Raw genomic sequence first — 12,094 nt, 5'->3', positions numbered from 1 at the left:
TTAATTTGAAAAATATACATATTTATAGTCAAATCCTTGCAAAATATGAAAACAAAATTAATTGTAGCATGCATCCAATTCTTAATATATATTATTTCTTTTAGAAGTCCAAACATGCCACGGTATCTAAGGTCACAATATTTGAATCGTTGCATCATACACGTATAATATTTTCGAGAATAAAACAGCTTTGATATTAAAAAAAAATTGGAAGGCCTATCAATGAACTCATATGCTCTGAGGTAATATAATATTTTTGTTTAGATCGCAGCCGTCTGATTATTATTACGCACGACTATTAAAGGAACATGTACATTATCTCGGGTCGAATCTGAACAGAAATATTATGTTACCTCAGAGAATAAGGACACTACCCATAACTATTCCAGTGATTAAATCAGGACCGTTCTTTATTTATTGGACGGCATAGAAGTTTGATATTTACTAATGAGCAAGGCTACGGTGCTATGGGTTGCATAGAGGGCCTCTATGCAACAGCTCAATATTTGAGTTTTCAAAATTCTAACGGTCGATACGAACTGTTCAACATGATCTCCATATGAATATGTACTTGCAAACCAAATTTTACATTTTTTAGAATTTTTTTACTATTTTTTAGATAGGTAGAAAATCAAATATCTAAAAGGTGTAGAATTTTTTAGATCAAATGATTTTCTATCTATCTAAAAAAATAGTAAAAAATTTTCTAAAAAATAGAAAATTTGGTTTGCAAGTACATATTCATATGGAGATCATGTTGAACGGTTCGGATCTATCGTTAGGATTTTGAAAACTTGAATATTAAGCCATTGCATAGAGGCCCTCTATGCAACCCATAGCACCGTACGTAGCCTTACTCTTTACTAATTATCTAACCTGAACAACAATACATATGTAAAAAATTCAAAATCTATTATTATTTTTTTATCCAAACCGTTCAACATGATCTATATATTAAGATGTGCTTGGAGATCAAATTTTACATTCTTTTTTTTTTTACTATTTATTAAGTATTTTACAAAACTGCTATTTTTAGACAATTCCGGACCACTGAAAAACAACAGTTTTGTAAAATACTTAATAAATAGTAAAAAAATTCAAAAAAAATATATAATTTGATCTCCATGCATATCTTAATATAGATATCATATTGAACGGTTTGGATCGATTGTTTGGACTTTAAAAATCGCAAAAATCGAATTGAAGAATGAGGCGGAGACACATTCAAAGAATGGAGTCAATTGATCTTCATTTATTTTTAAAAATTTTGTACTCATACATTATTTTTTTATATAATTTAGAACAAAATGTTATAAATTGTAAAATTGATCTTTATTTATATACAAAATTTATATGATTAACTTTTATTCACATTTAATTTCTATAATTTAAAAGTTTGACTCTGTCTCTAATTAAACAGAAAGAAGGTTAACCGATTAAAATTAATTAAGAACATGAAAGCCACTGGTTTCAAATTTATGCCTTATTTTTGTGTTTGAGACATCCATCCAATGATGTGACTGAAGCCTTGATATTGCATAGCCAAAATTTGAATATGTTCAGTACCTAGCTAAGGATCCTTAGCCTTTATATGGATACTCTCATCAGGGATTTTAGTATGGGGTGATACTATTTTTTCCTTTTATTGGTAAACTCATAGTTGCAAGTGGCTCTATTTTGATAATATAGCTCTGGGCTAGGAATTCACATCCTCTCCGGTACTGTAACAGAGAATCTTTTACAATTACTGGATCTGGACTGTCCTTTTTAACTTGGCACGAATCTCAAAGTCCAGTAATACTACTCCTACGTTAGCCCAAATCTCAAAGCGGCAGAGAATTAATCTTAAACATTAAAGTGAAGGAAATATTTTACAGTTATAGAGAGGATACTTGTTGGTTCTCACTTCCCATCCTTTCTTTCAAAAAGGAAAGGAACGACGCCAGTAATATTAATTTCGGTAGATACTTCAGCTATAGTTAAACAGGAAAAAAGAAAAAAAAATCTAAGTTTAAAATGGAAAATATGACGACATCATCTGTCATTATATGTAATGCATGAAATAAAAATGTATTTATTTTAGGTAATTTTTTCCAATTTATTCAGTCAATATCAAACACCAAGGAATGTACTTCTTTTGTATCAGAATTAATTTTAAAGAATTGAAAATAGAGTAGAATTAAAATGCATCATTAGTTTTGTGCTCCAATCAGGCTGTACGTTTCTATTTCCATTTTCAAAGTAAATATAGTCGATTCGAACTGCTCGATATGATCTCCATATTAAAATGTGCTTGGTGACCAAACTCTATTATTTTTGAAACTTTTTTACGTTTTTCCAGATGGGAACAAAAATCACTGTTTTGAATTGGCCATAATTATTTGAATACAGTGAATTTGTACTTATATAAAAAAGAATAGTAAAAATGTTCTAATATAAAATTTCATCTCCAAACACATTTTAATACGAAGATCATGTTAAACAGTTCGGACATTGCAAACGAAGATAAGAATATAGAGTATGATTAGAGCGCAAGTCGAATGGTGTATTTTAGCCCAACTCTTAAAAATATATACATAACTTATTTTCTTATCATTTAATTGTTGTCATTGTTTAACATTCAGCAAGATAATTTATTTCATTAGAAATGTATAGAATTTTTTTTTTAATTTCAAAATTTAATTAACTTTGAAATTAAGGTCAAATCTGGGTTAGAACTGAGAAGATACATTTTTTTTTGTTGATATAAACATAAATTCAACAACCTTTAGCATTCAACATATTTGAAATAAGTTAAAAGACCAGCCATTAAATTTATAGCAACATAAGAATAAACTTAATAAATTGATTAGATCGAAATAAAATTCTTATGAACTAACTTAGCAGCCTTGAAGCTACGAGGGTTGCCTCAGCAGCCCCTGCACAAAAAAATTATTTATTAACTAGCAGAAAGCATCACTTTTCTTCGGCAGTGCCAAAGAAAGAACTAGAAAATTTCGATAGAGGAGCTGAAAGTTAAAATGTATAATGTGGTGAGTGAAATTTAAACTCAAAACCTCTCAACTACAAGATAAAATTCTAATTACTGGACTACAAGTAAACAATTGATTATTATTGAGAGGAGCTAGACTATATAGAAAATTTTGAAAAAAAATAAGATTTAATTAAATTTCAATATATATAACTAAAATTTTAATATTAAAGGGGTGACTTAGCCACCTTTCCAATACCCTGACTGAGATATTGCAGGAAAAACAGAACAAGTCGTTGATATAATGCGAAGAAAACAAAACCAAAACAGTGTATATGCATATAAAATTGGATGAACCACAATATAAAAGTTGTATAAATCATATTAGATATGATTTTAGATATGATTTTAGAAATTTGTAAAAACTATACATATGGAACAAAAAATGTATATAGTGCCAAAGAGTGCTGACAGTGTTTGGTTTGGATCTGGATTTTTACATTAACAATTAATTATCTCAGCCATCCTCAGGCGAAGAAACTCATCATAAAATTAAAATTTTGAGTTTTCAAATTAAAGTTTCAACACTTGCAACAAACTTCATCTTCTCATGATGAAAACAAAGAGAGAACAATAGAAAAGTCGGAAAAATAACTTTTTCTTGCAACAAACTGGAAAATGAGTCGAACAAGCTGGTAGCACAAACCTAGTTAAGTCAAATTGAAACTCGCTAATGACAAGACGAATACAGAATGAAACAAGTTAATTATATTATCATTTTCCAACCGATCTCGAGCGACTTACAACTTTCTTTTATCAGCCCTAATCCCACCACTTTTCTCGCATGTCTCAGGTTAATACCATACAAACGTTTTTGGTGCATGAAATAAAAGCGGGTCACTCTCCATCCAAAATGAAAAGCCCAACGAATTCAGCAAAAATCGAAAGAAATTCAGAAAGAAAAAAACAAAAAAAAAAGGTTTTTGGTGAAGATAACCAGATCAATAGGGGGGTGATTTAGTAATTCAGAAAGGAAGAAAACGAACTTTCGAGTATTAACATTACATTTGTGTTTACAAAATAAGCTGCTAGAGGCATATAAATGCAAGATGATGACATCAATTTAGCAAATTAATTCCGACACTGAATTTGATCAAGCATCCCATATATTAATATCAAACAGGTTTGAACAATTGAACTTGTTCCCCCTCCCCAATCCACACACACACACAAAAAAGATGCACTCATAGCAGTCTAAAAGGGATTTATCCAATGCCAGACATCATAAAGCATTTTCAAGCAATCATCTTTAAAAAAAGACAAACTATCCGGAATTAGATTCAGATTAGCAATTCCATAAGATTCAGATTAGCAATTCCATTTCTCTTCAAAACCTCTGTTAGATGCGATATAATTTTACCAGACTTCTCGCCTATTATATCAACAGAGTTCAGATTTTTGCATTGGAAACACAAATCACTCGACATGTTAAATGGTTCCACATCTATCCAAGGTCCAGAAACCTATATATAAAAAATAAAAAAAATCATACATAGAACACCAAGTGTTGCTTTTCCAGATAATACTATCCAAACGTTCACAAATAGTCAGCAAGTAGTTGATCAAAAGTTGGTACAGTTGCGTATGAATTGGAACTAGAAGAAAGAAATCATACCTCGTTGCAGATCACAGTAAGCTTTTCAAGCATCGGTGACTGCTGAAGAAAGAATGTGACAGCAGCAGGATTACGTGAAACCCAATATCCACCAAGAATTAAGCTCTTCAAATTTGGGACATCTAGCTTCAAACTTCGGAAATCTAGCTTACACTGCCGAAAAAGCTAAAGACATAGAAAGTTCTAGTTAGAACACTCACCAAATGGATCTCCACATCATACCGGTTGAGCCCACCATACAATTTATGTACCAATTGATAACTAAGTTCCAATTTCAATATCATTTTTTGTTGTGTGGTTAGTTGCAGGTTCGTGCCTGAAATAGAAGTTATAGTAATAACAACAAAAAAGAGTAGAATAAAAAAAAATCAGGCTGCCACCCCTTCCCCCTCCGAACCTACCCACCAGACAAAACATCCCTTCTTTCTCGCAGTTTCTGTAACTTGAGGGAACATGTAGTTTGTATATCTTTTTAACATATTGGTCTGATGATCAAGCATGAGATTTTCATAATAACTAAAAAGCTAAGACCATTGATATACAAAACATACCACATTGACCCTGCCAGTGGGCCAGAATACTGCATATTTTTGATTAAAATGCAAATTTTCGAGGTTAGGCGTACAAATGTAGAACTTATTCTTCCTCAGATTCTGTATTCCACAATTTTCCATGACCAAATTTCTCAACATCCTCGAAGAAATCCCCGAACATCTTAACCAGCAATAATGCAAATTCAAATTTTCAAGCCTCTGGCACCCAGAAATTATCTTCTCCATGAAAGCTGAATTGACATCCATCTGTTGTAGGCTCAAAGTTTTGAGTTGGCTTAAACTTATAACATTTGGTGTAATTATTCTCACATCAGGGAAACTAAATAAACCCAACTTCTCTAAAGATTGGCTAGTTAACATAGGTCTCGGTAAAATCACATTGTCACCAGAATTTTTAAGCTGGATTATAATGTGAAGAACCCGAACATCGTTCTTTAATGCGTGAGTGATCCAACTTGTGCTTGCTGCAAGATTAGTGGGAGAATCATTCAACAAAAATGTTTTGAATACTTGAAGATCTTGTTTCGAGCGGTAAGGCAATGTGGCATTGACATAACTGATGAACTTATCAGGCCCGAAATTTGCAAATTCATCAGTGTAAAATTTTAGGCCTTGCATTGAGAGCCATACATGTCTCCACCTATGCGACAATATACTGGTACAGCCTCCTTGTTTTGGTGGGAGAAAGGAAAGGATGTGATGTAAGAGATGGTCTGGTAATCTACTTATCCTGTCTATGGTACTTGGAATATTTTTGGGTCTGGTGCCAGTAGGTTTATGTGTTGGTTTAGGTTTAGGTTTAAGTTTAAGTTTAGGTCGGGTCATTCTTTTCTTTGTAGATTTCAGAGAAGTTTTGCGACTTGTCATGTTCAATGTGGCTTGGATTCAGAAGAGAAGAAGAACTGGAAATAAGTACCGGCATTGCATTTTTATAAATATAGTATTAGTGAGGCCTAGAATAAGCAGCTTACATCGATAATCCGACCAAATATCTTAGGCACTTGAGAGATCTACTTTGAAGTTTAATTGATATTTAAAAAAAAAAAAAAAAAAAAAATGGAAGAGAGAGTAGAGTACTGATCCAAAAGTAATTCTGATTTTTCTTCACCTATTAGCAGCTGTTTATTACACATATTATGACCCAAAAAAAAGTTAGTGCAGTCATTATTAACATTGTGCCTTATTCTTTTGAAAAATTGAAAAAAGAATCTGTGGGTTATATTGTAAAAATTGCATCATCTGTAGGTCATATTGTAAAAATTGCATCATCTGTGAGTCATATTGTAAAAATTGCATCATCTGTGGGTCATATTGTAAAAATTGCATCATCTGTGGGTCATATTGTAAAAATTGCATCATCTGTGGTTCATATTGTAAATATTGAAGTTTCACGGATAAATTGAAACCTGAAATAAATTACAACAGATGTCCAATCGCAATTGAAAATAAGAGGCTAAAATCTTAGGTTTTGCTCATTTCACACACATATTCAAAGTCGAAGACCTGGTGGGGTGCGCGTGTGTGTGAGAGACAGAGAGAGTGTAGGTACAAACCTCGATACAGATAAAATTGTTGATTGGTGACGGAGAGAACAAGGCAAGGAAGGGGTAATGAGAGTTGAATGGAGAGAGTCGGGAGGCGAGAGGCGAGGCCGCGAGAGGTTACGAGAACTGGAATATTTTAACTGGAGAAGAGAGAGAGGACAGGGTAAAGAGCGGAGAGTTGGGAGTCGAGGAACTCATATCCTCTGCATTAACTTAAGAAGAACCTTAATGCATCTGGACCGTTCGATTCGCTTTAATATTCGTGTGAGTTAGATCTTCACTAATAGTAAAGGGTCGCTGTGTTATAGACAGAGGACCGGATTGGCTCCGTTTTAAATCAGACGGTTGAGATGTATTAACTCAAAAGATGTTATTTTGAGTTAATGCAGACGATGCGGGCTCGGAGGACATTTTTCTTGCCACGTAAGAGTCTCACATGGCAATAAAACGAAGTCGGAGTCGGATCCGAATTCAGATCCAGTGCAATAACTGACAGCCAGGTAAAATGAAATCTGAATCGTCGATTTTAATCTGGCACGAATTTCAAAACGAATCACCTGATATTCCATATAGCACCGAATTCCGACCCGGCCGTGAGTATTCTACTCGGTCCGACCCGGTACCTACACTCACTCGCCGGATCCGGGAGTGAACCTGAGAAATAAAGATCCGAATATAAATTTATTTTTATTCGGTCCGTCAAAGAAGTCGTGTTCCTCAATGACCTCTACTCTATTTTTAATTATTTTATTATTTGTTGCTGTATATATAACAATTTGTATAACATAGTAACATACTTTACTTTAATGTGAATTTCGGTATTAAGTTTAAAACGGAAAAATGATGTATGAAGTAGAAATGAATTAATTTTACGTATTTTTATCAATTTATTCAGTGCTCATAAATTCTTTGACATTTTTGGGTGAAAATATACGCTGAAATCGCCTCCTGATCATGAGGGTTTTATCTGTCCAAAAATTATTAATAATTTCTCTTTTGACTTCATGTAACATGCTAAGAACTAGAATTTCAAATAATAATAATGGATTAGACATTGATATTAATTCTAAATAATTCATAAAAAATTGTCTTGAGCAGTTTGTAAAACTTCCTAGCAATTCGTAACAATTAAAAAGTTCAAAAAAAATAAATAAAAATTAAATAAAAAATTTTACCCGAATATTGCCTCAAAAATCGCTCTTTTTGCCTCCATAATTGCCTTTTTTTCTCTCTTTCTCTCTTTCCATTCTGATGAGTTGACATATATTTCTTATACGGATTATCTGGAAATTTTATGATATATACACAATCAATTTGCATTTAGGAAAGTTATCTACTAAAAAAAAATTATATGCACAGGAGGAGTCTGTGGCTCTATCAATAGCAGAAATCAATTGAAGGAATTACCCACTTCTGGCCACTTCAATTTTTGAAGGTTGACAAGGTATTGTAGCCCTTGAGGTACACCCAATTTACCACATCCACAAATAACGAGTTCTTTAAGAATAGGCATGGTACCCTTCTCTATCTCCCATTCCTCTACTAATAAGGATGACAGATGCAATACTTCTAACTGGCTAAAGCCTTCCGATGAGCAGCTCATTTTTCGACTTTCAAATGCTTTGTGAAGAATGAGAACCTTAAGGCAGTGTAGCTTCTCTAATACTGGCATTATATCTTCCTGGAACATGTAGTGGCCATTAATATCGAGACAAATGAGGTGACAGGGGAGCATATCCTTTTGAAGGGTCAATTTATTAGAGCCATTGTAAGAAATTCTGAGAGATTTTAAATGCTTATAAAATGGGAATTTTTTCATGTCAAATATGTTTGGTACACTTTGATCATAACTTATAGAGAGAGTGGTTAGGTGTGGTAATGTGGATAGAAAAGTGATAACTGCCTTCGATGGAGATGATGTGGCATGTAATACTAATGAAACTAAATTGGGTACATGAGGAGGTGACTCTATCTGCCATGATTGACTGAGCTTCACAACTCCAATAGTTTGCAAATTTGTTAATTTTGCTGATGCTGGGAGTTCCAAATTCCTCGGGTCATAGACATGCCTCAGTGTCTTGATATTCCATGCACACTTAGGAAAATCAAACCACTCCCCATTCATTGGTCGTAGCAATACTAAAAGGGTCTGCAGAAATTTCATTCTGCCTATCACTTTCTCGAAGTATTCTTGATCACACTCGTCACTTAGCTTCCCACTAAGATTCAAGTATTTTAACTGAGTCAATCCCTCAAGCATTCCCAACTCTATTATGTTATCCGTTTTGACTCCAATTCTTACCACTTTGAGCAGTCTTTGCTTAGAAAAATTCGGTATTCTTCCATTATAGAAGCACAAAAGAGTGCGGAGGTTTTGACTCATTATAAGTTGATCACAATCTGGATTGTGAATTGCCACACGGCGTGCCCTGCTCAAGCTCATTTTATCATCTGGATGTGAATACACCAGGAGAAAGTTGTCCTCCTTGGCCTTTTGGAGAGCAAGATCTCGTAGTAGATCATGTATGCGTATAAATTCGATGGAGCCATAATGTGATCTACTCTTTACTTGAACCATGCTCCTAGCATACAATGAAAACAAATCATTTTAAATGATCAAGCTCATCGGGTTTGGACTTTGGAGAGGCCTTAAATGTAATAGCTTGCATATTGTGTACTCATTATGTAACATATTATAAACGATAATGAATTTTAAGTACAGTAATTATAGAGATTATAAAAAAATAGTTAGTATCAAAACAATTTAGTATGATGTTGTATACATAAGCTGTAGATGCTGAGATTATTCAATTGAAATCAACATGTTATATTAACATGTGTAAATCATTAAATGAAGATGTAATACCTTTGTACGAGATCCTCTAAAAAACTCTCTGCAGTTTCTTCCAATGTTCTATTATCTTCTTGTGGTATGAAGCCCTCTGCAATCCACAAATAAAATAATGATGGGGCATGAATTTCAAAGCCTTCGGAAAATGCGGCAAAGTACATAAAACATGTCTTGAGAGCAAATGGTAGGTCTTCATAGCTAGTGCCTATGATCTCGCTACAATTTTTTCCTTCGACATGCCAACTCATTGTCCGGAACACGCTACTCCAAGCAGCATAGTTGTGTGGCTTCTTTGATAAGAGACCACCTAAAACCACCAATGCAAGAGGCAGCCCACCACACTTACGGATAAATTGATCTATGATATTAGAAAGATCATCAAAAGAACTTTTATTTGGATCCTGATTAGGAAAAACTGTTTTTAACAAAAGCTCTCGGCTTAACTTCTCAGTTAAGAACTGGAGTTTGTATGGTTCACACATGGGATCCACGCTCTTAGAAACATGAGCGACCCTAGTGGTTATAAGTACTCTACTCCCATTGTTTTCATCTGGAAATGCTGCTCCAATTTGGGTCCATAGATCGCTTGTCCAAACATCATCTAGGACTATGAGGTACTTTTTGCATCTAAGAGATTTGTGAATCTCAATAAGAAAAACTTCATTTTCATTTGGCAGCTCACTCAATTTGATATGAGGATCAAGTTGTCGCAATATTTTTTTTGAAACATCAATTATTTCGAACTTTTTAGAAATAGCTACCCATATGCGAACTCCAAATTGTCCTTTGACATCGTTACTGCAAAAATAAAAGATTATATTAGACATTAATTAATATAACCAAAATAAAAAGATGAAGGACTCCATAAAATATATAAGCTAGTGAATATGGAAAAGTACATGTAGGACTATATATATAGAAGGATTTGTAAAGCCTGAGTCGATGGCAGACGTAAACTTTGCTACTAATTAAATGAAATTCCTTGGCAGCATCTGCCATGTTTAAAAATAAAATAAAAAGAATATGAAAATGTGGGTGGTGGGGGGGACTACTAAGATATTAAATATTATATAGTTCTTTAGTCCTCCTTAATAATTAAATGAAATTCCTTGGCAGCATCTGCCATGTTTAAAAAAAAAAAAAATGAAAATGTGGGTGGGTGGGGACTACTAAGATATTAAAATTTTATATAGTTCTTTAGTCCTCCTTAATTATAAAATATTAAATGTTTGTTTCTAATTTAGTAGTTAAAATTATTCATTGTGGTTGTGGGTGACTTGAATATATTTTTATCTTTTATTTCTCAGCTACTTCTATTTAAATTTTCTAGTTTCACCCGTGACTACAAATGAAATTGAGAAAAGAAATTACAAGCTTTGATAAGTTATGTTCAATCCGCAACCGTATTCCATCTTTTTAAATTATAGAAGGGGTAATGCAATGGAAGATTAATTTCTAAAGTTTAATTTGACTCGAGACAAGTTATGTTCAATACGCAATTAATTAACGATAAACACCCCAATTATCTTAACTAATGTGTATAATTTTTATAAAAAAAATTAGTGAAAAAAATTAAAATAGGGAGAAAGGTGAATTTGAATCAAATTGATAGCAAATGACATAATTTAGAAAATTAGAAAGCGCATACCAATTGTATACTTTTTGTGCAAGAGTAGTTTTTCCGAGTCCACCAATCCCGCAAATTGAGACCGCATAACGTCTCTTGGTGGTCTCATCAAGCAACTCCTTTACAATGCAGTCCTGGTCTGCCTTGAAGCCAACAATATCGGGATCAATATCAGGTAGTATCAGTGGCCTGACGGGTAGTGTGATATCTCCACTGCCCTCACCCAAATTATTTATTCCATATCTGACTCTGCTCTCTTCGATCTCTTTTATCTTTTCATGGATTTGGTTTATCTCATTTACAAGGTTGTGTACAGCTGCTAGAGTTTTGGTTTTTCTTAGCTTGTTTGTTATGGTTATCCTCATGCTTGATTTTTGTGGATTTTGTGGGATATCCATGAGAAAGGTGTCTATGACATCTTCTATAGAATGAGCAACATCTCTAACCTCCTTCACCCAATATTTTTGCCTTTCATCTTTGATATGCTTCCTGTCAGCATCTTTGAGAAAAGCCTGAATCCATTGGAGTTCACGGCTTACTTTCTCAACTTGCTCATTCACACTGTATAAGTGTAAAACCTTCTTAACTACAACATCAGCCAGCTTGCTGAGCACCAAATTTACAATTGTCTCAGCCATCTCAGTTAAAACGAGCGAGTGATTGATTTATTGAAGAAATTTGAGGAACTGGTTTGTGAATTGAATGTATATAGCACAGTATTAGCTATATTTGTTGTGCAGTATATACCAGAAAGAAGCTCGCGCGCAGGAACTTGTATAAATTAAGGTCTCAATTGACCGACTACTTGACTTGATGCTTTAATTAATTTATTTAATTTTGTCAGTCTTGTCGACTTCAGATGGACCTCATGT

The 12,094-nt window shown here is 33.5% G+C and overlaps 2 protein-coding genes across 2 annotated transcripts; both read right to left on the bottom strand.

The window, feature by feature from the left end:
* Nucleotides 1-4,311: 4,311 nt before the first annotated feature.
* Nucleotides 4,312-6,067, bottom strand: LOC144547757 (putative F-box/LRR-repeat protein At3g59160). Its single transcript, XM_078296454.1, has 3 exons — nt 5,198-6,067; nt 4,647-4,811; nt 4,312-4,494 (listed from the first exon to the last, which is right to left on the bottom strand). The coding sequence occupies exons 1-3, from the start codon at nt 6,065-6,067 to the stop codon at nt 4,312-4,314; spliced, it is 1,218 nt and encodes a 405-aa protein (XP_078152580.1).
* A 2,067-nt stretch (nt 6,068-8,134) lies between these two features.
* On the bottom strand, nt 8,135-11,860 carry LOC144547756 (disease resistance protein RPP13-like). Its single transcript, XM_078296453.1, has 3 exons — nt 11,244-11,860; nt 9,611-10,393; nt 8,135-9,326 (listed from the first exon to the last, which is right to left on the bottom strand). Exons 1-3 carry the CDS (start codon nt 11,858-11,860, stop codon nt 8,135-8,137), a joined length of 2,592 nt encoding a protein of 863 aa, XP_078152579.1.
* Nucleotides 11,861-12,094: the final 234 nt, after the last annotated feature.

Source organism: Carex rostrata, chromosome 32, assembly GCF_964058835.1.
Source record: "Carex rostrata chromosome 32, lpCarRost1.2, whole genome shotgun sequence".
Lineage (NCBI taxonomy): Eukaryota > Viridiplantae > Streptophyta > Magnoliopsida > Poales > Cyperaceae > Carex > Carex rostrata.
Note: the sequence above shows the minus strand (reverse complement) of the source record. Positions and strands in the feature narration are given on the sequence as shown.